This window comes from Ictalurus punctatus, chromosome 1 (assembly GCF_001660625.3).
Source record: "Ictalurus punctatus breed USDA103 chromosome 1, Coco_2.0, whole genome shotgun sequence".
Lineage (NCBI taxonomy): Eukaryota > Metazoa > Chordata > Actinopteri > Siluriformes > Ictaluridae > Ictalurus > Ictalurus punctatus.
The window spans coordinates 3,991,067-4,017,627 of NC_030416.2; the positions used below are offsets into that span (position 1 = coordinate 3,991,067).

Below are 26,561 nucleotides of genomic sequence, written 5' to 3' on the forward strand. Positions count from 1 at the left end.
ATGTAATACATATCATCAGAACAGTAATAAAATTTAAGATGGTACAGTTCTTATTTGTGGACTCTGACTACATTACTTATATAAGTTGTGAATGTTTGTATTTGCATGACTGTTCGGTCAGGAGGATTTAGCTCCACCTCGCAGCTCAGCCTTGTCTTATTACAGCTTACACAGTCAGCTTTTACAGTTGCTGCTGGACTCAGGAGTCACGACCATGATATATCCCAACATGACAAGTAAGTGGCATTTTTCCATTCCGTATAAGTATTAAATCTAGGAATTGTTTGTAGCTATTAATGGTCATTATTCCAATAAGTAAAATGTGTGTAAAATTTCTTTTACACTGGTGTACATTGTTTAGAGTAGATTGCTGAAAATATACCTTCGCTATAGCTGCAAACAAATACTGTAGTGATCAGTTCATCAGCTGATAAAATACCAACCAGCAATAGGTTTAATTGTCTTTTTTTTTTTTTTTTAGCACAGCCACACATAAACATGCAATAATGTATACATGATTGTTTTATGTGCGCTAATGAGGCCATTGTTTGTTTGCTTTTTTTCATAAATAGCCAATTATTTGGACTACGACAACCTAATGTTAGACCATAACCAAGTCTGCAACATTGACAATATAACGTCTTTCAGCCAAGTCATCCTTCCTTCCCTCTACAGCATTGTCTTCATTGTGGGATTCGTTGGCAATGGCCTGGTGTTGTGTGTCCTGGTCAAGTACCACAAAAGCTTAAATATGACAGATGTGTGCCTCTTCAACCTGGCCCTTTCAGACCTCCTCTTCCTGATCTCATTGCCTTTCTGGGCTCACTACGCTGCCATCTCTGAGTGGACCTTCGGGAGCTTCATGTGTCATGCAGTGACAGCACTCTACATGCTGGGATTCTATGGAAGTATCTTCTTCATGATCCTTATGACCATACATCGCTACGCCATTACTGTTCATGTCCATACCTCCCACATCTCCAAGCACCGGTCTGTCAGAGTTAGCATAATGCTGGTTTTGTTTATGTGGGCACTTAGCATGGGAACCTCTCTACCAACCATCATTTTCTCCAAAGCGAATAATATATCAGGGGAATGGACATGCAGGGGGGAATACCCACAAGGAACAGCATGGAAGTCATTCTCTTACATTGAGCTGAACGTCCTAGGCTTGATTATTCCTCTCTCAGTGATGGTGTTCTGCTACTCACGTATCATCCCCGTCTTAATGGCGATGAAATCTCAGAAGAAACACAAAGCTGTCAAGCTCATCTTTGTCTTAGTCACTGTTTTTTTCCTCTTCTGGATGCCCTACAATATTGTCATCTTCCTGAAGTTCCTGCATCACTTGGGCTACATGAACACCTGTCAGTGGCATCAGGACCTGCACATGGCTATGCAGTGGGTGGAAACCCTAGCGTTCAGTCACTGCTGCCTCAACCCCATAATCTACGCCTTTGTGGGACAGAAATTCAGGAATTTAGTTCTCAAGATCCTGAAAGAGTGGTTTCCTCTTTGCTTTGGTCAGTGCACAACAATCGTCAGTGAGTTCTCAGAGAGGAGGAGTGCTATGTCCTCACATTCCCCAAAACTTTTCAGCACAAAGATTGTGTAGCCAAAACTAGGCCAAAGTGCAGCAGTTGAAATGCATTTTTGTTTAGATTATGCATACTTTATATGTTTAGTTCTCCATTTCATACTAATTCTCCACATACAGACCGATGAGCTCATTTTAAGCATAATATACTGAAACTAAATACAGCTCTTTAAGGATATATAATCACATTAAATTAGTATTATTACATTTCATTAAGTCTTCTCGTCTTTCACTTGTCCTAATTGCACATTGTAGCCGATGTGAAGTGAATTACTGTTACCAACTGATTGTCTAGCAGCTAGACAATCAGTTGGTAACAGTAATTCACTTCACACCGGCTACAATGTGCAATTAGGACAAATGAAAGACGAAAAGACTTAATGAAATGTATAGGAAGCTAGACTCTAACTTGTTAAGAGTGAACAACAATGAACACTGAGTTATGTAAAATATACAACACTCACTGTTGTGTTGCCCTGACGTGAACTGGAGCTACTGTCACCACCCCCTTCAATTATTTTCCTATAAATGTACCTACCAAAGAATTTTATTCTTCTTATACTACAGCAATCTGCTAATAATTAGAATAGTTAATTGATTAAAGAACATACTTTTTAATGATGTATAGTTATGTTTAATGTTGTATAATGTGTGTGTGACGAGCTAGTTCCTGTTATCATTTACATTATAGCAGCTATAAACATATATACAGAATGCTTTTGCAAGAATATGCCAAGCAGAGAAAACTCTTAACCAAAAAGATTGAATGCCAAGGTGCTTCAACTAGAGCTGCAACAACTAATCAATAAAATCGACAATAATCGATTATGAAAATTGTTGTCAACGAATCTCAATATCGATTAGTTGGTCTGCGCACGGTACATTTACTCATTACGTTACTTCTGTTCCGAAAACACGCACTGTGCAGTAGTGCAATTACACCCTAGTGGTCAGTGGTGTAATTGCAGGGGGTCCGCTGGAAAGTTTTAAAAAATGTTGAAATAATATAATATATCCATCCATCCATCTTCTACCGCTTACTCCTTATTCAGGGTCGCGGGGGAACCTGGAGCCAATCCCAGGGGGTGAACATGCAAACTCCGCACACACATGGCCCCGGAGGGAATTGAACCCTGGACCCTGGTGGTGTGAGGTGAACTTGCTAACCAATGAGATGTTTTAAAAGTAATCCATTTAGTTATTCGCGTGCATTCACAAATATCACGTTGGCTGAGCTGACGGTCATTCACTGATGGATTTATTTTAAATTTACTTTTCATAGCTGCAAAAAAAGCACGGAATTAAACTACAGTCCTAAATTAATAATATATATTCTGATGTGTTTATTTGGTTCTTTTCAGTTTTATAGAATTGGACAAACAGTTGTGTAAAGGTTTAGTCTTAAGTTTATATTTGTAACACTCAGTTTGTGGATTTTATTTTAAATAAATGAAAAAAATGGTACTAGAAGTCTCCCCCCCATCTGATTAATCAAAAAATAATAGGCCAACTAATCGATTATGAGAATAATCGTTAGTTGCAGCCCTAGCTTCAACTCAGAACGGTGTACACACTTATGCAACAGGTTATTGCATATTTTTTCTTTGTCTTTTTTTGTCCCTAAAAATATTCTTTTCTTTTTTTCTATTTTAATAGCTTACAATTTCACAATAAAGGTAGAAATGTTCTGACATTATTTATCTTGGTTTAATGGTTTTTTTTTTGTTTTGTTTTGTTTTGCATCACAAAATCCAAAACGGTTTGTATAGACTTTTTACAGTATATTTACAGTATTTGCATTTCTTTCTCCAACTGGACAGCAGGTGTAGACTTATTTGAACTAGGTTATTCTAGATTTAATTTCAGTAATACAATATTATAATGCCTACTTTTTCTTTCAAAATGTCTGCTTTCTTTTAAACTAATAGAAACTAGCCTACACTCCAAGCCTGCAGGAAAAGAGAAATAAACTACTGTACGGATTGTACAGGCTGTTATGTTGTACATGTTATTGTGGCTGCCTAATCCACTGAAACAAACAAAATTATATGTAATAACAAGTCCACTGATTTCTCATAAACAGCCCAATAACGCAGCATAAAAAATTTCTGTGGTAGACAGCCTTTGACAAAAATGCATGTATTAACAAAGGACGACTAAGTTTCTAGGTTGCTTTCCCTACAAACCCGGAAGTTTGTATGCTAATATGATCACATCGCTGCATCACAAAATTTATTACTGCTTATATATTCACATATGCAAATACCCAGTGAAGCTGCCACAATAACAGCCCATGTAAACAGCCTGTACAAGCAGTACATTAGTTTAGTTCTCTTTTCCTGCAGGCTTCCAGTGAAAACTGTAAGTAAGCATCCACAGCAACTACATTTTCCATCATTCTGTGACTGCTGCCTGTAATTTAATTGTTGGGTAACATGAGACACACATGCAACATGTGCATGAATTCTGCATGAATTGATCAGTTGAAAGTTGACACAATTATGGACTAAAAGTGAAACGTGTAATCTTTTGGACACACGGGCCAGTGCAGCTCAGAGTTTAATATTTCATAGTAAAATAGTATTAGGCAATGATCAGAAACAAAATAAGGTGTACACTAGGAATGTCTCAGAACTTACACGTTAAGCAATATTGGTAAACCTTCACAATATGAATGAGTATGAATGAGCTTTATACTGTCTGTGAACAGGAATTGCCAATAAAGAGAAAACGTGTCTTATAAATTGGGGGATGTGGCGTTCTGGTGGCGTGGCAGGGATGCGACAGGTGAATTCTACAGCAGGGATTTTCAAACTTAACTGCATGTGGTTGTGGGAGTGTGGTTGTAGGATTTCCATCCAAACAAGCAGGAGTCATACTGATTCCAAACTGATTGAAGAGCCCTTATCTGTAAATATCGATCGTCTCATAAAGGTATGACGTGCTAACTCTTCCAGTAATGTCAGTTCTGCTATTTACACCACCTCAGCTTGTAGGCAGCACATCCTCCTTTTATACATTGAAATTCATCTTAATTGAACAACTAGCCTTAGCTGTCCTTAAATAGATTCTTTAATATATATTTATAATATATACAGTACTGCACAAAAGTTTTAGGCACATGCAAAGAAATGCTGTAGAGCAAAAATGCCTTCAAAATAATGAAATTAAATGTTTCTACATTAAAAAAAATACAGTACGGAGCAGTAAATAAAAGTAAATGAAACAAAGTCAATATTTGGTGTGACAAAAAAAATAAAAAGAGTAGTCTCCGATACAGTGTGTGCAGTTTTATAAGGAAATGAGCTGTAAGTTTTATTGAGCATCTTGCAAAACCAGCTACGGTTCTTCTGGAGACTTTGACTATCGCACTTCCTTCTTAATTTTGCAGCAAAACCCAGCAGCCTTCATTGTCTTTTTTGTCTGAAAGGTAGTCTCTTATGTAATATGCTGCTTTCTTTACTGACATACAAACATTTCTCTGTAACATTTCATTTTGTGCTAGAAAACTAATGTTTGGGAACCTAAAATGCAATTTTTTTGTACTGACTTGAATAAAAAATCAACTTCACAGATTGGTGAACCTCTGCCAATCTTTACTTCTGAAAGACTCTGCCTCTCTAAGATACATTTTATATACCCAATCATGTTACTGACCTGTTGCCAATTAACCTCCAGCTGTTTCTTTTTAGTAATACTTACTTTTCCAGCCTTTTGTTGCACCGGTCCCAACTTTTTTGAGACGTGTTTTGGCCACCAAGTTAAAAATGACCTTATTTCCCCCTTAAAACGGTACATTTCCTTAGTTTAAACATTTGATATGTATTCTGTGTTCTACTGTGAATAACATACGGGTTTATGAGATTTGCATATCACTGCACTCTGTTTTTATTTATATTTTACACAGCGTCCCAACTGTTTTACATATGTGCGTGTGTGTGTGTGTGTGTGTGTGTGTGTGTGTGTGTGTGTGAATGTGTGTGTGTGTAACATTTCTTTAATGCCATTTAGACCTATATGAAAAGATGGGTCTATAAAATATTTCATTTTTGTGTGTATTTGAAATAATCCATATATAAAAATGCAGTAACTCATCACAAATGTCAATCAATCGAGGTTTACATTGGTTACTTTGTTAGTTTTTATGCATAAATTTAGATTTACAAACACTCTGGAGCAGGAGATGAAAGTTGTGTTTCCGAATTTATGGGATTTACCAAATTTACCAAATATACCAAATTTTTAGACATAAATTCAGTCATATCCAGTATGAAGCCCACTGTCTTCTTCTAACACTTCTGCCACAACTTGTATAATCTACAGTAGAACTCTCTATTGTACTCTGAATGGATCTTGGCAGCTTTAGATTTCATCTTACCCATACAAATTCTCTGTAATATTTAGAGCCACTTATGCACTTATTTATATATATATATACAATTATGAGTAAATATATTCAGGCCACAAGATAAAACGCACTTACTGGCTGCATTTTTCTTTACAGTTTCTTTTCTTTTTAGTACTGTTGTTACTTATTGGTAAAATGGCTTCCATATTGACTTTGAACCAAAGACCTAATCTTGCCACGTGGATAGAGCCTAACACACAAGTGTTAACATTGTTTTAATCACCCGGTAGGGCATACACTCCTGAAATTCTCATCAACTCATTCCCCCTAGGTTACAATTATATATATACACCTATACACCTACATATACACTCCTGGGGGAGAAAAAAAGGGTCAAGCCCAAAATGTCAAAATACTAAGCTTTTAGTGGTCTTCACAACAATTCCTGCTGGGCTTAAACAATCAAATGTAACCAGCTTACTAATAATATATACAAAGGCTGCACGGACAATACGCATGATGCTCAAAACCTGGATCTGCAGTGCTGGGGTTGACTTGCTACAAACTAATAAAAAGGGAAGGGAATGTTCAGAGAAAGAAATGCGACCTGAGTACACTAAGAACTGTGCCTCTTGGGTAAATCCTTAAACTATGCACTGAAGTCACTGAAGATTTTAACCACTGATTTAATAATTGAATATCCATATAATATGCTTCTCAGTAAATATTTGCTGTGGGGCTGATGACAAATAACATATCAGGTTATGACACATCATGACACATAACACATCACTGGGAACATCACCGCCTGGTACGGGAACTGCAGACCACTGCTGAAGACCAAAAAGCCCTGAAGATGGTGGTGAGGTCTGCTGAATGGATCACCATGTCTACACTGTCTACAGCAGGTGGTGAAGGTCCAGACCAGCAAAGATCTTCAAGCATCCCACATACCCCAACAATAGATAGGACCAAATCGCCAAGGTGACATGAGGAACAAGCCCTGTTCCCCTAGCCATCAACCATGAATTCATGAACACTACTCCAGCTCCTAACCCCAATGCACCCACAAACAACAACCGGACATAGTATTTACACATGCACTGGACACTTTATTGTGAATACATATGCTATGTGCCTGCAAATAGAGATACATACTGTACATACTTTTTCATATGTGTATTATTTGTATGCTCTTGTTTGTGTCATCTTACACTCCACCCTTACCTTTTACTCATTGTTTATTGTTTGTATAGTCTATTTATTGTTTATTTCACTCAGTCTTTGGAGATGCCACTTCTCATTTCACTTCACCTTTGCACCAGTTACAAAAGAACCTTGGTCAGGGAGGTTCAGAGGTCCTCCACAGAGATGGTAGAAACTGCGAGGACAACCATCTCAGAAATACTTAAACAATCAGGATGTCATGCTAAATGGAAGCCAAAAAGCCAAATGGATAAATGTGTGTGGCAGGCTTTTAATGCAATCTAAAAGCATTAAGAAAAAGATTCTGTGGTCTGATGAAAACAAAATTGGTTTTCACAGAATTGGCTCCAAATGTCTTGGAGTGGCCCAGCCCAGACTTGAACCCCATGGGATATCTGTGGCTGAGCTTGAGAGGATCTGCTGGAAAAATAGGGGAAAAAAGCATGTGCAAAGCTTGCGGAGAATTATCCAAGAAGACTCAAAGCTGTAACTGTTGCTTTGAGTCTGTAAAAAAACAAAAACAATACCCCCCCCCCCACCCCCACCCCAACCCCAACCCCAGACAAATTAGATAAATCTAACAAAGACTCACAGCCTACACAGCCTGCTTTTCCAGTCACTCTTGAATAGAGTCATGGCAGGATTAAATGTTCTCCTCAGATCTTAGAACATACACAAAATCTTTTATTCAATTCTCATAGTCCATATGCATTAAGTAAGGAATAAAATACTTAGCAATGTGCTGTTATACGTAAAAATAATCAACAATGGGACTGTGTAAAGCAGAGTTACTGTTATCATCCCTAATTATTAGTATAATTGTTATTCTATTTAGTCATATTTAAAGATAGAAAGTTGAATAACTTTCAACAAATCAGATGCGCAATCAGGAACATTTTGGTATTAAGCATTTTGTCAAATTTGTTTCTCATACAGCATTCCATCTTTTTTCACTAATCCAAGTCAAACAAGTTTCTTCTTAAGTATTATGGACTACAATGAATACACAATCTGCATAAATATGATGTAAAACATCGTCAGTCCTAAAAGTAGACAAAGGGAACCCAGTTAAACAGTGGTGGTGCTTGAAAGTTTGTGAACCCTTTAAAATTTTCTAGAATTCTGGCTAAAAAGGACCTTAAACATCATCCTATTTTCATAGAAGTCCTAAAAGTGGATAAAAAAAAATACAACTTTAAAAACGGGACAAAAATATAATACTTGATCATTTATTCAGTGTGGAAAATGTGGAATCTTATATGACATATCCGTGAGTGGCAAAAGTATGTGAACCTCTATGATTAGCAGTTAATATGAAGGTGAAAACAGAGTCAGGAGTTTTCAGTCAATTGGATTTAGTGGGAATCAGGTGTGAATGCGTGCCCTGTTTTATTTAAAGAACAGAGATTTATTAACGTGTGATCTCATGTTTGTGGAAGTGCATCATGTGTGTAACGAACTTGTGAGCTCTGTGGCTCTTAGATTAAAGGGCTATTCCCCGGTAGCAGGCCCCCGGGGTGGCGTAGTCGACTAATTGAGGTGTGGTGTTCTTTATTTTTTGTTTTTTTTCCATGAATATAGTTAAAGTCTGATTATGTTAATTTGCTATTTTTCCGGTCCTTTTTATTTACACCCTCGTGCTGCCACACTGGCTATGACTGACTCCGTCTTCCCCAGAAGCACTGTCTACAATAGCAATGTCTGTCTAATTCATGATTTACACTGATTGTTTTGTAAGCTGACTTTTTGTCTCTCACCCAGATTTAATTACATTGCCTTTCTTGTCGTTTACTCAGCATATAATGATTTACACAAGTATCTGTGCCAAATTAAGACAAATAGCTGATGTAGGCTGTAATATCAGGGAGTTGGTACATCCACTATATTGTATCAGACCGGCTAAGGCCAAAGTAACAATCACCCACATAAACTATCTGCTCAAAAGAGGCTGTCTTTCCTTTATAAAAAATAAAATATATAAAAAACGACAGCTTCCCTTTCTCTCTGACTAGCCAAAACCACACAGCAGCACCCATGCCTAACGCAAATGGCTAGCCAAGGCCTATATCCACTGATTTGGATTAAGATACACAAATATTGACAATAAACAACAATATTTACATAAAAGAAATATACAAATCCAGCAAACCAACACCAAATGGGACAGGCTAATCTAGAGTTCATAAACAAGCTAAAGTTCACTTACCGGAAGCCAACTACAATAACAAATAGCAAATTGCAAAGCAAAAAACAGAATCCAGTCAGCACTAGACTGCCAACATTCCATCTGCCCGTGCCTTATATGCTTGTCGTGACGATGATACCAGCACATCTGCAGAAGGTCAGAAGGTCACACACTAGCAGAGCAATGTCATTTATAAAGTTAATGCTATATAGGCACATAGCAATCTGCTGTTTCGAGACTCCAGTGGTTACATCAAAGATCATCAAGTCTGGCCTCTCTGTTAATGGAGTCAAATGCCATCTTGAAGTCAATGAAGGCCAATACTAGTGGAAGCTGATATCCCTCCATTATCCTGTGCAGTGAGTGCTTTTGATGTGCACAGCTACTGGGTCAAAAGCCAGCCTGGTTGGTTCTCAAGATAAGATGACCATATGGTTGGATTCCTTTTTAGCAGAATCTTGTTGAATGCTTTTATATAAACTGACAAGAGAGTTGTTCTATAGTAGCTTGTCATTGAGGAAAGAAGAAGAACAGTGGGGTTTATTTTTCTGAAAAGAAGTTATGAATGGTATCTACTATTGCCTTGGACTGCAAGGCTACAACTGTGATGACACAAAACTACTATAAGCTACTACCTGATTTAATACTGCAGCAAAGCTAACTAGGAATAAGACCACCACAGGAACCTGCATACCATCAATACTGTATGTAGTAGTGATGACTTCATGAATTATTTCAATGACAAAATGGAAATACCCTACTGAAAAAACTAGCTAAAGCCAGCTTAGGCTGGTTTTAGCTGTTTTTTTCAGCAGGGTAGAGTATTTGCACAAGGGCCACAGGTAGCTAGAAGTAAGTTTTCTGATTACATAGCAAGTCTCAGTTGTCTTTCAATTACATCAGGTGCTGCAGTAAAAGACCGTGGTTTGATTATTGACCACAGTCTCTCATTTGAATCTCATGTACAATATATTACTAGGATAGCCTTATTTTGTCTCAGAAATATTGCTAAGATAAGAAATATAATGTCAGTACATGGTGTCGAAAAAACTAGTTCATGCTTTTGTTACCTCTAGGTGAAATTATTGATGTAAGGGACTGTATATTGCAATCGGGTTTAGGGTGGAGTGCTTTTTAAGATGGTTTTCACTCTTTATATAGAACTTCTCAGCAGTGCATTAACGATACATCCATCATTGTATTCAGAACTGAAGGTGACAGTATAATGTGTGTGTGGTTTGTTCTGAAATAGACAAATTAATATCTCTGAGTGCGTCTGATAACATACTGTTATCAGACGCTTAGACGCTTAGACTGTTATCATAACGAGCTTAGACAGCGGTGGACTGAGCACAGACACACGGGAAGCCGTTTCTGAGGCTAATGTGCAGAGTTCATTTAAGTGCAGTGAGGGTGTGAGGTGCAAAGGAGGTCCAATGGGGTGATGTGCTCAGGCACCAGTGTCATATACGGGGCTTCCGGGGCCGTGCTGGGGGCTTTCCAAGCAGCTGAGGTCCCTTTCTACAGTCCGTCAGCACCGCGGGTGCAGCAAGGGGGTGAAATTCTCAGTTTCCTCTGATTTCTCTGCAAGAAACACAAGACAGATTATCTTGCATGCCTCGGGGGCTCTCTCTCTCTTTGCGAGCGGAGGATCGCCCCATTTATACTCTCCCGTCGGCTGCTGGATGGTGGAGAATTGCCGCGCTGTTTATTAGCCAGCAGCCGTGTGTGTGTTGGCAGCCCCGCCAGGTGCTGACTGGCCAGGTAGTAACGCAGCTCCTCAATGGCCCACTTTATCGCCAGGGCCTCTCTTTGCATGGCTGTGTATCTCCTATCAGCTGGGGACAGCTTTCTGCTGATGTAGAGAACCGGGTGATCTTCTCCTTCATAGGTCAGCGAGAAGACAGTGCCCAGCCCGGTCTCGGACTCATCGGTGTGCACGGTGAATGGAAGGGTGAAGTCCGGGTTACGTAACACCGGGGCACTGATGAGATCTTCTTTCAGGGCTCAGAATGCCCGCTGTGCCTCTGTAGACCATTTTACCCAGTCTGACTGGCCCTTCTTCATGAGATCTGAGAAGGGGGAGGCTACAGAGGAGATGTTAAACACGAACCTGCGTTAATATCCCGCCAACCCCAAGAAGGTACGTACCTGTTTCTTCGACGGAGGCCGGGGGTAGTCTTTCACTGCCTCAATTTTCTTAGTCTGTGGCTTCAGTAAGCCCCGGTCAATACGGTAGCCTAGGTACTGTGCCTCGGTCAGCCCCAGGTGGCACTTTTTGGGGTTGGCTGTCAGCTTGGCCTTCCATAGCCCCTTCAGGACCTCATCCAAGTGGAATAGGTGATCTGACCAAGCGGAGGAATGGATGACCACATCGTCCAGATAGGCGGCTGCGAATGTACGATGGGTTCACAGGACAATGTCCATCAGCTGCTGTAATGTTGTGGGCGCTTCGTGTTGCCCGAAGGGGAGAACCAGGTACTGCCAGTGGCCATTTGCCGTGCTGAAGGCTGTCTTCGGTCTCACCTCTGCAGGTGCAGCCAGGGTGCGAAATCTATCCAAAGACAGATTATCATGCACGCCTCTGGGGCTCTCTTTCCCTTTGCGAGCGGGGGATCGCCCTTTTATACTCTACTGTCGGTTGCTGGATGGTGGAGAATTTCCGCGCTGTTTATTAGCCGGCAGCCGTGTGTGTCGGTGGCCCCGTCCCGTGGCCACGCGCTGTCAGGCTGTCCAAAACATCGGTGGTGCTGAAGCGGAGCTGTCTCTTCCGCACCACAGTGGCAGTTGCAGAGGAGCGCTCTTTACTACTTGTGCGCCAGCCACCGGCCTGTCGCCACAATACAAACACACATAGGGAATTTAGCACAATTGTAATGCCTTGCTGTCTGGATGTTCTAATACTGTATGTGCATAAACAAGCTCCAGTTAGTCCAGTTAGTCTAGCACAAGAAGATATGACCACATCAACCCTATCTTATCCACATTGCTCTGGGACCCAGTAAAATTTCTCATTGATTATAAAATAATACTATTGATCGTGCCATAGCACCTTAGCAAACTTCTGGTCTTTTATTATCTGCCACACCTACTTCTATCAGAAGGTGCAGGCTCTTTGTTGGTACCAAAAATAATGAAAGCTACTGCAGGAATCAGATCTTTTTCTTGCAAAGCCTCATAGTTAATGAACAGCCTTCCAATCAGTGTTTGGGACTCAGTTTGGGACACAGTCTCAGTGTTCAAATCTAGGCTGAAAAGATATTTGTTTAGTCAAGCCCTATGTTAATATTTCTTCCTTAGGTAAAGGTGTAGATTTGGATGGTTCATGGGCATAGAGCGTTTTGGTAAACTGGGATGTTTGGATAATGTACCTGCAAATAGATGTCTATTGGAAGCCATGGGCTATATAGTAGCTGAAATACGTGTATCTTGCCTACTATGTAGTAGGTAAGTACGCGATTTTGCTGTCAAACAGTTGAGCACTGCCATGTATACGTGTCCTATCGCAAAATGTGGTGAAAACTCCCACACGATGTTAATAGTGTGATTAAGGTTTGTACATGTCTGTAATGCACTTTGATAATGCGACTAAAACAGGAATTCTCCACACGTAATTAATTCGATTTGTGTTTACTTCGAGTATGACTTTAGTCGGATTAAGGTAATCAATAATCGCTGTTTACATGCTAGTTTCTTAATCAGAGTATCGTCTTAATCGGGATAATATTGAATTATTGTTGTCCATGTAAACGTACTGACTGTTTGCAGGTCTACCCAACTGATAAAATATAAAACTTTCAAATACTTTTAAAATATAAAACCTTTCTAACACATGACTAGGCTAGTTTGGTGTTGCTAACCAAGGGGAGGCACAAATAAGCTATCATCTGCTACAGTGCCATGCAGAGTATATTATCTTTCCTTAAGCTCTGCTCATGTCATATTCACAAACTCATATAGACATTTATACACCTTGGTTTCCTGCTCAGCACGAGGATGACTGTGGTTAAACCAGCCGCAATTCCTGTAAACACGGTAAATCTAGTCACACATAAATATTAGGGGCGCGGCTTTTACACACTTAGCGGTAACAGCACCTATAGGTAGACATTTCAAATTGGTAGACAATCAAAAACCCACTCAGATCAGTTCACACAGACCTACTCCATTCCCAAAATAAAGATAAATTTATTTTACTGTAGAATTCTAAAGTAATTGCTGCTCAGGTTCACTGGATCTGGCAATACAATGGAGTCAGAAGGCTATTTTAATTCATTATAAAAAGGGGACATGTCAAATTGGTAGACAATCAAGCCCACTTTTATCTCTTCACAGTGACCTACTCTATGCTCACAATAATGAGTAATTAATTTTACTGTAGAATTTTTAAGTAATTGCTCTTCAAATCACTGGATCTGTCAATATGTTTGAACTAGGTGGCACTTAAAAATGGACATTTCAAATTGTTAGTTGATCAAACCCACTGAAATCTGTTCACAGTAACCTATGCTATGCTCACAATAAAGATCAATTGATTTACCTGTTGACTTTTAAAGTATTTTATTTTTAAAGTCTTCAAAATCACCTGCTCTGTCAATATAATTGTGCAAGGAGACAATAATAATAATAAAAAAAAATTCAAATTGGTAGCCAATCAAACCAACTGAAATTAGTTCACAGTAAGTTACTCGATGCTCATGATAAAGATCAATTAATTTGACTGCAGAATTTTGGAGAAATATGACATTATTCCACTTCAGCGATCTATAGTGCATCCGGAAAGTATTCACAGTGCTTCACTTTTTCCACATTTTGTTATGTTACAGCCTTATTCCCAAATGGATTCATTTAATTATTTTCCTAAAAATTCTACAAACAATACCCCATAATGACAACGTGAAAGAAGTTTGTTTGAAATCTTTGCAAATTTATAGAAAAATAAAAAAACAAAAAAGCACATGTACATAAGTATTTACAGCCTTTGTTGAAGTCTTTTTGAGTATGATGTCAAGTCTTTTTGAGAATGATGCTACAAGCCTGGCACACCTATTTTTTTCCCATTCTTTACAGGACCTCTCAAGCTCCATCAGGTTGGATGGGGACTGTCGGTGCACAGCCATTTTCAGATCTCTCCAGAGTGTCAGTAGAGCTTGGTTGTCTGTTTCAGCAAACTTCGGCGTGAGCATAACTTGGTTGGTCAGGTCATCAGATGTGAACATGACCAGAGCTTGGTTGTTTGTTTCAGCAAACTTGGGTGTGAACATAACGTGGTCGGCCGTGTCAGTAGACTCGGGCGTGAGCAGAACTTGGTTGGCAGTGTAAGCAGACTTGGGCTTGAACAGAATGTGGTTGGCCAAGTCAGCAGACTTGGGCTTGAGCTGAACGTCGTCGGCCGTGTCGGTAGACTTGGGCTTGAGCAGAACTTGGTCGGCCGTGTCAGTAGACTTGGGCTTGAGCAGAACTTGGTCAGCCATGTTAACAGACACTTGGGACAGTAACTGGGCTTTACAGTGGATCTGTGGAGCTGGAGCTCGGCAGGTGAGCCCACCTTGTGGGTCTCACGTTTGAGCTCTGAGGTTAACCTCCGGCTGAGGCTCAGCATGAGTTTGCCTGTTGTAGTGGGTAAACGGCAGGGCAGGTTCGCCTGCCAGACTTACCCCCCCCAAAAGTTGCTCTAGCTCGACCCTTGCCTCCAGACTCCCGAACCACATCATGAACTCCCCCACAAACTGTTCTACACTGTCCAGGTTCCTACAGTGCTTATCCAGTAGGAGCTGCACCCACTGACCGGCCAGTCCAAAGAACCGGGACTACATGAATCGGAGCCATTGCTTCTCCTCTGGCTTCGGGTCAAACAGGCTGGAGAAACTGAACTGACAGTCTAGTAGAAAATATTTCGGGGATCCGAAAAATCCGTCAAATGGATCAGGAAGCTACATAAATGTCCCTTGTGGGAATTGGACTGAGTCCATAGTGGGGACGGTTGGCATCGACTTCCGGGTTCTGCGTTTTCTCCGTTCTCCTGCTGCATCCATGTTTTTGCGGAATATTCTGTCATGTTTTGTGACGTAACGGAGAAAGGATGGATGCAAGTGCAGTAGGAACAGTTTTATTTAAGAGAGACACAGGCAGGTAAATCGTGATCCAAATACGTGATCCAAATACGTAATCCAAAACATCCAAAGCAAGAGGTCAGGCAATCGGCAAACAGGCATAAACGGGGCAAGGCAGAAGACTATGTTGTGGTCAGGAAAACAGGGTCGAGATACAAAACATGAAACATAAGTTATGACTATGAACTGGGAGCAGAGAAACCAGCGTGAACTAAACCCAATGTATAACCTAACTAATTCTAACAAGGAACCTGACTATGACTATGACTATGACTATGGTGACGAATCTAAACTAAACTTATCTTATCCAAGTTACTTATCTAATATTCCGCACCGTGTGCTGGGAGGCACGCGGTATATATGCAAACATAATCAGCGTCGTAATAGCTGATGGCTGAGGGCAATTCAGACACACGTGAAACAACAACCAATGACAGAACGGGGAGGAGACATAACAGAAACATTAACAAATGCACGTGTCGAAATGTCACGATTGTCTACAAGGGAAAAGTAGATGCTCGCGTACCTTGCTCGGCACGCGCGCTCACATCCTCCAGAGTGCGCTACTTAAAGGGGAAGTCTTGACACAGAGATGTTAAATCAGGTTCAAGTCTGGGCTCTTTCTGGGCCACTCAAGGACATTCACAAAGTTGTCCTGTAGCCACTCCTTCATTATCTTGGCTGTGTGCTTAGGGTCGTTGTCCTGTTGGAAGATGAACCTTCTCCCCAGTCTGAAGTCCAGAGCGCTCTGGAGCAGTTTTTCATCAAGGATGTCCCTGTACATTGCTGCATTAATCTGAAAAACATCCCCACAGCATGATGCTTCCACCACCATGCTTCACTGTAGGGATGGTAATGGCCAGGTGATGACTGTGCCTTTTTTCCTCGAGACATGTCCCTTGCCATTCAGGCAAGTTTCATCCTTTGTTTCATCAGACCAGAGAATTTTGTTTCTCATGGTCTGAGAGTCCTTTAAGTGCCTTTTGGCAAACTCCAGGCGGGCTGTCATGTGCCTTTTACTGAGGAGTGTCTTCCGTCTGGCCACTCTACCATACAGGCCTGATTGATGGAGTTCTGCAGACATGGATGTTCTTCTGGAAGGTTCTCCTCTCTCCACAGAGACACGCTGGAGCTCTGTTAGAGTGACCATCGGGTTTTTGGTCACCTCCCCGACTAAGGCTGTTCTCCCCGATTGCTCAGTTTGGCCAGGCGGCCAGCTCTAGGAAGAGTCCTGCTGGTTTCAGACTTCTTCCATTTAAGGATGATGGAGGCCACTGTGCTCATTGGGAGCTTCAATGCTGCAGAAATATTTCTGTACCCTTCCCGAGATCTGTGCCTTGATACAATCCTGTCTCGGAGGTCTACAGACAATTCCTTGGACTTCATGGCTTGGTTTGTGCTCTGGCATTCATTGTTAACTGTGGGACCTTTTATAGAGAGGTGTGTGCCTTTCCAAATCATGTCCAATCAACTAAATTTACTACAGGTGGACTCCAGTCGAGTTGTAGAAACATCTCAAGAATGTTCAGTGGAAACAGGATGCACCTGAGCTCAATTTTGAGTGTCATAGCAAAGGCTGTGAATACATATGTGCATGTGCTTTTTTATTTTAATTTTTTATTTTTAATAAATTTGCAAAGATTTCAAACAAACTTCTTTCACATTGTCATTATGGGGTATTGTTTGTAGAATTTTGAGGAAAATAATCAATTTAATCCATTTTAGAATGAGGCTGTAACATAACAAAATGTGGAAAAAAGTGAAGCGCTGTGAATACTTTCTGGATGCACTGTATATACAGGTCTGTACAGACATCAATTCTAATAAGTAGAAAAAAACAACAACAAAAAAAAGAAATGGCCTGTTCTTGTATGGACACGTCCATTCTACATGGAGCATGGATGATGTCCCTATGAACTGATCAGACTGGGTTTTGATTGTCTACCAATTTGAAATGTCCATTTTATAATGGATTAAATATTGCCTCCAGGCACAATTATATCGACAGATCCAACGACTTTGAGCAGCAATTACTTTAAAATCCTACAGTAAAATGAATTGATCTTTATTTGGAGCATAGATAAGGTCCCTATGAACTGATCTGATTGGGTTTTGATTGTCTACCAATTTGAAATGTCCATTTTATATAGTTTCTTATATAAATATATAGTTTCTTAAAAGATGTTTTTAATGAATGTATTAATGTATATATACAAATGTATGTATATAATGAATTTTATTCAGCTTAATGCTTTACAACGTCTTGATCAATTTTGCCTTTTTTAATGTAAAGAATTATAATAACTTTTAGCTTGTAATCTCATCTTTGTCATCTGTTGGTGGTAGTTTATAACCAGAAGGTACATCTTTTTTCCCTTTGAGTTTTGCTTTAGGTGTTGTAAATCATTTTAACCTGTAATCATTTAGCCTGTAATCTCAGAAATACTGTAAATGTTTTGTTTTTGTTTAATGATGATTAAACGTCTTGCTGTTGTGTAGGAGCTCACTGACGCTCCTTTTCCGCTTTCGGTGCTGTTACCGCTAAGTGTGTAAAAGCCGCGCCCTTGAAATTTAAGTGCGGCTAGAACAGATTGCGCTTTCAGGAGAGTGGCTGGTGGTTTAACCGCAATAGAGGATTTTACTGGTTCAGTTTCAACCCATTTACTGATTAAAAAATAATAATAATAATAATGATAATTGTTCTGGCCTTTTAGTACCTGTGTGAAAATCTGATGATGTTTTAGGTCATATTTATGCAGATGTATAGAAAATTCTAAAGGGTTCACAAACTTTCAAGCACCACTGTATATGTATATAAAGAAGGCTATGACTTCAATGGAAACAGCCAGATCTGTTTTGACACTGAGAACTTCAGATTTGTTCTTGTGGGACAACATAGTGACGTCATCTGTTGGTGGTAGTTTATTACCAGAAGGTAAATCTTTTTTTTCCATTTGAGTTTTGCTTTAGGCTCCAACACAAGAAGACAGCAGCATCCAAAAGAATATGTACGCGATCTGTTCCATGTCTTATATATATATATATAAACAGTATCACTTTTATGCCTAATACTACTACTACTTATAATAATGATAATAATTGTCCTTATGTAGTGCTATTTAATTAGATTAATTACAACGGAACAAATCTAGCAATATGGTCAAACAGCCTAAATGCAATGTTTATGGAACTTTCCACGAACATCCCTTAATAGTCCCCTGGAGGTTTTTTGGATGTCCCATAAGATTGTCCCCTACAACAAACATCCATAGGATCTTCCAACACTGTATTTTTGTTAATGATAATGAGTCTTTACTGATCAAATATACATTACATGTCAGTGAAATTATTTTCTTCGTATACCCCAGTATGTCAGGAAGCTGGAGTCAGAGTGCAGGGGTCAGCCATTATACAGTGCCCCTGGAGCAGAGACAGTCAAGGGCCCAACACTGGCAGCTTGGCAGTGCTGGGCCTTGAACCCCTGACCTTCTGATCAGTAACCCAGAGCCTTAACCACCAAGCCACCACTGCACTGTACTTTTGCTAGCTGGGATATTGAAACCACAAGGTAATATATTCAAGCCACGAGCTAATATATTAAGTCTGCAAGTCTTGTTGCGGTCATGATGTACTGAGACCACAAGAAAATATATTGAGACCATGAGTTAATACATTTTGGTTGCATGATACACATACTGTGGTCACAAATTAATATAGTGAGGCCATACGTTAATATATTGAGGCAATGAGTGAATATATTGAGACCAGCAGATAATATATTGAGGCCACAAGATAATATTTAGATGGCAAAAAAGTTCTAGTCACGAGCATCCAATGAATTGTTTGTGAGGTGCTGGTGAAAAAGTCTATTTGCTTTTGTCGTATATTTTTTTCCAGTCAAAAGAGAAGACACCGAATAAGGAAAATGATCATTTATTATTGGGTACATAAGTTATACATATATTTAACTGAAAAAAGGTGGTGGTGGTGGGGGAGGGAACCATACACACACACACACACACACACACATATATATATATATATATATATATATATATATATATATATATATATATATATATATATATATATATATATATATATATATTTGATTGTCTACCAATTTCAAAAATGTCCATTTTATAATGGATTAAATATTGCCTAGGGCACAATTATATCAACAAATCTATTGGCTTTGAAGAGCAATTGCTTTAAAATTCTACAGTAAAGATGTAAATACCCTCAAATTAAAGCTGAAAGTCTGCATGATAAACGCGAATACACTATGTTAGACAGCTAAAATAATGATACCATTTTCAGTGTTTAAATATTGATGAACCGGAGTGCATTTCAAAGAGAGTGATATGCTTTGGAGAGCGACATCTATCAGTTTCACCAGGAATAGTCTGAAAATGTCCCATCAATACCATACAGTAGCTGCTTCTTGTCTACATGTATTTGCATAACTTTTACAATGTATTCTGTCACAGACTCGTTTTATAGCCTAAAATCGAGACCTCTGTGTGTTTAGGTACCTGTGGCCAAAACTGATCAATTTTAATTGATTTCGCTTTCTCATTTTATGATTCAACCCTTGTCACATGTTAAGTATTTAGCTGGCTCAAACCAGCTCTCATGACCTTAGTTTATTCAATCATGGCCACATCTTATTGAAAAATAACCACCATATGACCTCGGTGGCTTTGTAGTAATATGACAATACAATGCTGAGAATTATATTACTTGAAAACACTTGACTGAAATGCTCTATTGTAAGGATATTTTTATTGTCCCATGCCTTTATTAAATCCTAACACTAGGCAGTCCTAGTCAATCCAGTTTCCCTTAGATACTTAAAAAAAAGACTTTATTTTCATCATATTGTTAGAAATGTTTTTGCATTTGCATATTATTTGTTTTGATTTCACAAAGACGATGTTAAAATAACAGTTCTGGCAACAAGTCAAAGCCCCACCTCATGAAATCATACCTCAAGCTCTTGTTATATACCAGCATACACAAGATGCTTTAACAGTCACTCTGGAATGAATGAGGCATGGCTACGATGTACTCCAACATGACAACAAGTAGGTGGAACCTTTCCATTTTTCAGCTGCTTGATAGCCTGTAATGGTTGTTAATGCAATTAGTCAAGTGTGTACTTTCTTCTTTTCTTCTTTTCGGGGGAATAAGTTAACAGTGTGGTGCACATTTCTGATTTGTAGTATCTGCAGAATGCTGCCATTATACCTGCAACTTGCAACAGTGCTTACTGCAGCAAGTTCATTAACAAGGATATAAATAAGATATGCACTATTAACTTCTTTATTCTTTAGCGTTGCGTATTGAGCCATTCCTCACCCATGCAGACGACATACTGTGCATGTATCTGCTGGTTTGCCAAAAAAAAACAACAACCCAAAACAATCATTAATTTCCATCCATCCATCTTCTATACCGCTTATCCTTCCATCAGGGTCATGGGGAAACCTGGAGCCTATCCCAGGGAGCATGGGGCACAAGGCAGGGCACACCCTGGACAGGGTATCATTAATTTCATTTAAGAAATACATTTACTATCTTGTATATTCATTGTGTGCGTGTGTTTTTTTTCTATGAATGTTCTCCACTGTTATTAAAGGAAAATCTTCCTAGACAATCATATGAGCATTTTTTATGAAATTCTGCCTAAAAGATTTTGACTTGCAGATATATAATACTAATTCTGACAATGTGTCCAGTAAACCTTTCTGATCTTTCTGGAATGTATCAAACCCAGAGTCTGATGTAAATTTGATATAATATTGTTAGATATCTACTGTTGTCACCTGTAAATAAGAGTTTGTTGATTTGGGAACAATCATTGCTTTTAAAACAGTTAGCTTGCTTACTTGCTTTTGTATACATTATTACACTTTTCTCATGCAACATGTCATAATAAGACATTTTTCCCCCCCATAAACAGCCAAGGATGATTACAACAGATCACTGCATGACTTCTCACCCTGCAATAATACCAACGTAATGGCATTCAGCCGAGCCTTCCTCCCTTCCCTCTACAGCATCGTATTCATTGTAGGGTTAATTGGCAATGGCCTGGTGGTTTGTGTCCTTGTCAAGTATCACAAAGGATTCAACATGTCAGATCTCTGTCTTTTCAACCTGGCTATTTCAGACCTCCTCTTCCTGATCTCATTGCCTTTCTGGGCTCACTACGCTGCCATCACTAAGTGGACCTTTGGGATCTTCATGTGTCATGCAGTAACAGCGCTGTACATGCTGGGATTCTATGGAAGTATCTTCTTTATGATTCTCATGACCGTTGACCGCTACACTGTCATTGTCCACTGCTACACCTCCATGTTATCCAAGCACCGGTCTGTCAGAGCTAGCATAGCCCTGGCTTTGTTTGTGTGGGCACTTAGCTTGGGAGCTTCTCTGCCAACCATCATTTTCTCTCAAGTCAAGAATGAATCGGATGAATGGAAATGCAGGGTGGAATATCCACAAGGGACAGCATGGGACTCCTTCACTTACATTGAGCTGAACATCCTCGGCTTGATCATTCCTCTCTCGGTGATGGTGTTCTGCTACTCGCGTATCATCCCCATCTTAATGACGATGAAATCTCAGAAGAAACACAAAGCTGTCAGGCTCATGCTGGTCTTGGTTACTGTTTTCTTCCTCTTCTGGACGCCCTACAACATCGTCATCTTCCTGAAGTTCCTGCATCACTTGGGCTACATGAGCACCTGTCAGTGGCATCAGGACCTGAGCATGGCTATGCAGTGGGTGGAAACCATAGCGTTCAGTCACTGCTGCCTCAACCCCATAATCTACGCCTTTGTGGGGCAGAAATTCAGGAATTTATTTCTAAAAATCCTGAAAGAGTGGTTTCCTCTTTGCTTTGGGCATTGCATAATAATTAATAATGATTTCAGAATTATTTCAAAAGTCAGAATTTAAATTCAAGAATTTTTTATAAAGATCCTGTAAGAGTGGTTTCCTCTTTGCTTTGGGCAAATGCCATCCAAAAGTATTGAGCCCTCTTAAAAGTAAACAGTTTCTGAATTTCATTACCTTATCTTTACCTTAAAGGAATATTCCTTAAATGCTCCTTAACCTTAATTTTCACTCATTTCCTTCTCTCAAAGTTTCTTCAGTGGTAGTTCTGAGGTGCTTTTCATTTATTCTTGTTCATAAAATGTAAGCTGTTTTAATATATATATGATATTATATATAGGTATATATACATAATATCTTTCATCTGGAGCATCCAGAACCTGGGACTAAATACTTAATTATTTATTTTAGCACCATTTTTCACTTTTTGATTTTCATAGAAATACTTGTTGACCAGACATTTGACTTGATCATGAGTTTGCAATAAAAAAAAATATACTGACAGGAAGAAAATGTGTATTTATCATTTGTTATTCGAATAAATATGATCAATTCTGGGGGTAGGGGGGTTGAAGACCCTTGCAAGTCAGAAATATCAGTGTAATCTACTGATAATATGTAATCACATTATATTAACTACTAATAAATATACTGCTTTGTATATTATTTGCCTAGTGTAGCTGTTGCATGGGAGTTACTTCTCAGTGTTTAGTATCTTCTGACATTGTAACGGGAAAATCATCAACTTTGTGTTGTGTGTCTTTTGTTGAGAGAACATTCATTATGTAATGAATAAAACACTCGAGAGCATGCTTTACTTTGAGTGGTGTCAAGTTTACGTGTATTTTTACACACACATTTTTGCTGTATTTACTCACCAGACTGAGTCAAGCTGTCTACCAAAGCTCATATTATTCAGGAAAGGGAAGTCATTCATTGACTTGTATCTAATATATTACAGGGTTTGACAGGTTAGGATTACAGGATTTGGCTTCACTTGGATGGACACGTGCACCTCCATGTTTCATATATACAGTGCCCTCCACTAATATTGGCACCCTTGGTAAATATGAACAAAGAAGGCTATGAAAAAATGCTGGCTTTATTTTTTTAACTTTTGATCTTTTGTTCAGAAAATTCACAAAAATACTCTGCTCTCATGGATATCAAACAATTGCAAACACAACACTGGTTTATAAAAATATATATATATATATATTTGTTAAATATAGGTGTGCACCAATCATTGGCACCCCTATGAATTCATATGAGAATTTTTTTTTTAGCAAATTCCCATTGATATTTTAAAAATGTTTAGTAAACCTGGGTAACTAGGAACAGGAAATTGTTTAACCATGACTTCCTATTTCACAGGGGTATGAATGTGAGGTAACACATAGGCCAAAGTCCCTTAGTCATTCATAACATGGGGTAAGACCAAGGAATATAGCTGTGATGTGTGGCAAAAGGTTGTTGAGTTTCACAAAATGGGAAGTGGATATAAGAAAATAGCACAAACCTTAAAAAATGTCATCATCAGGGCATCATCAGGGCAATAATTAAGAAGTTACAGTCAACTGAAAATGTTATGAATCGACCTGGAATGTGACGTGTGTCTATATTGTCTCAACACACTGTGAAGAGGACGGTTCGAGTGGCCAAAAAATCTCCAAGGTTCACAGCTGGAGACTTGCAGAAGTTAGTTGCATCTTGGAATCACAAAGTCTCCAAAACTACAGTCCAAAGTCACCTACATCGCCACAAGTTGTTTGGAAGGGTTTCAATAAAAAAGCCTCTAGTCTCATCCAAAAACAAACTCAAGCTTCTTCAGTTTGCCAGACACTACTGGAACTTCAAATGGGATCGGGTTCTATGGTCAGATGAAACCAAAATAGAGCTTTTGGGTAATCAACACGAGAGGTGGTTTTGGCACACACAGAGAGGTAGCCATATGCAAAATTACCTCATGCCCACGGTTAAATATGGCGGTGGCTCTTTAATGTTTTGGGGCTGTTTTTCTGCCAGAGGACCTGGACAATTTGTTAGGATGCATGGCATCATGGACTCTACCAAATATCAACAGATATTAAATGAAAACCTGACTGCCTCTGCCAGAAAGCTTAAAATGGGTCATGGTTGGATCTTCCAGCAGGACAATGATCCAAAACATACATCAAAATCATCACATAAATGGCTTTCTGACCTCAAAATCAAGGTCCTGCCATGGCCATCCCAGTCCCTTGACTTGAAACCCATAGAAAACCTGTGGGGTGAACTGAAGAGGAGAGTCCATCAGCGTGGACCTTGAAATGTGAAGGATCTGGAGAGATTCTGTATGGAGGAGTGGTCTCAAATCCCTTGCCATGTATTCTCCAACCTCATCAGGAATTATAGGAGAAGATTCAGAGTTGTTATCTTGGCAAAGGGAGGTAGCACAAAGTATTGACTAAAAGGGTGCCAATGATTGTTGCACACTTATATATAAAACAGAAAGTAGTTTTTAAAATAAACAAATAATATCTAAGAAATAATTTAGGACTAAATAATCAGGACTATACACTGAATTACAATATCATCAAGTATACAGAAAAGTAAATGAGAGAACTTACTTTAGGACTTTCCATGGCCTTGAGAAGATGCAGATGTTTGGGGGGGGGGGGGGGGGGGGGGGGTGTCATTTTTAAATGAAGTAGAAATGAAGTAGAAATTAAGCGTTTTTTAGATCTATCGCCACAAACCAGTCCTTGAACGGAATCTGTGGCACTATAAGTTTGAGCGTCAGCATCTTGAACCTGTATGTCCGAAGAGTACAGTTCAGATGTCCGCAGATCTAAAATTGGCCGCATACTCCCATCTTTTTTGTGGACCAGGAAATAATGGCTGTAAAAACCAGGGGAATTTCTGCAGTGTGAGGGATTTACTTTCACTGGGGAGAAAAAGGCTCATCCAGCCTTAGTAATCACTTCAAGCAGCTCTTTATATGCTGCTCTCAGTTTTTAGCACATCCTTCCGGCTTCTCGGAGTCAGAGAGAAATTATTACTATTATTTTTGTGTGTGTTTTTTTCCCTCCCCTTTTGGCTTTCCATAGCGGAAGGAGGAGTCGCGACACGAGCTCCATAATCCAGCGGAGAGCCGAACCCGGAAGGCAGAGCAAGAGATAGAGCAGCGCTCGTCTCCGGCTCCTCTTCCGGATCCATAAGAGATACCCTGAACCTGAGATGGCTGAGAAAATATCGGGTAGAAATAAAGCGTTTTTTGTCACACAAACAACACACATGCAGTCTTGCTGAAGATAATAAGGCTGGCAGTGTGGTTCGCAGGTGCCATATATATATCATGCGACACGCTTAATTGCCACGTCACCTGATCATGGCAGGCCTATAAGTAGAGGCATGATTTTACACAAGCTTCAGATGCCGGTCACGCGCGCAAGGCGCTCCCATACTGTTATGCTAAATGAACGTTGCATGACAAAATATCAGGCTTCTGGGGGAAAACCATGCGTAAGCTATATTTATATCGGCCATTGTGGGGAAGGAACGACATGGCTATTTACATATGCTGAAGGTGGAGGAAGCACTTGCGAGCTACCTCTCTCCATCGACGGCAGGTAATTTATGGGAGCCATCCAAGCCACTGTGTAAGGCCACCGTGGCATTGTTGGGCAAGGCCTATGCAGTAGTAATCTTGCTTGTGGGTCACTGCAGACAATGACAGTGTTGCAGGCCTACCAAGCAGACCTGCTGAGTGAGAGCAACATATGGCGGCATTCAGCCAGTTTCTTCCCTGTTGTGTCAAGTTTAACCGGGAATCCACGAGTGGAGCCCGGGCCAGCACTAGAGCGAGGGAGATACAGAAGGTGAATATGGCAGCACGCCAACCCCTGCAAACAGCCAGGGGAACCATGCGGACACAGTCGTGGCCTGCTATTAGGCCTGATCTGATAATGGTCATAAAGGCCAAGCAGACAAAAAAAGAGCAGTCCTGAGGGGCCATGGAGGGACGTATCGGGGACATGAGGTTGTTAGGGCAGTTAGCCCCTAGTGCTACTGTAGGGCCTCCCCTAGCCAAGGTGATCCCAAGTTTTCAGTGTTCTCTGGTCAGCGAGCTGTCACAGGGCAACGAAAATCTGATGCTTTCCCTCCAATAGAATGTGGAATAGTTAACATCACTAAAAGACAGTCTGGAAGCTACTGCCAAATGTGTCT

The 26,561-nt window shown here is 39.7% G+C and overlaps 2 protein-coding genes across 2 annotated transcripts; both read left to right on the forward strand.

Annotated features, from left to right (window-relative positions):
- Positions 1-242: 242 nt before the first annotated feature.
- Positions 243-1,861, forward strand: LOC124626020 (C-C chemokine receptor type 5-like). Its single transcript, XM_047151467.2, has one exon. The coding sequence runs from the start codon at positions 599-601 to the stop codon at positions 1,613-1,615; it is 1,017 nt and encodes a 338-aa protein (XP_047007423.1). The 5' UTR covers positions 243-598; the 3' UTR covers positions 1,616-1,861.
- Positions 1,862-21,339: 19,478 nt separating this feature from the next.
- LOC108262819 (C-C chemokine receptor type 4-like) lies at positions 21,340-22,415 on the forward strand. The gene has a single exon (XM_017463171.3). It carries the CDS (start codon positions 21,474-21,476, stop codon positions 22,413-22,415), a length of 942 nt encoding a protein of 313 aa, XP_017318660.2. The 5' UTR covers positions 21,340-21,473.
- Positions 22,416-26,561: the final 4,146 nt, after the last annotated feature.

Excerpts from the sequence above, each read along its gene's own strand:
- LOC108262819 (XM_017463171.3), top strand. The coding sequence starts at position 21,474 with ATGGCATTCAGCCGAGCCTTCCTCCCTTCCCTCTACAGCATCGTATTC.
- LOC124626020 (XM_047151467.2), top strand. The coding sequence starts at position 599 with ATGTTAGACCATAACCAAGTCTGCAACATTGACAATATAACGTCTTTC.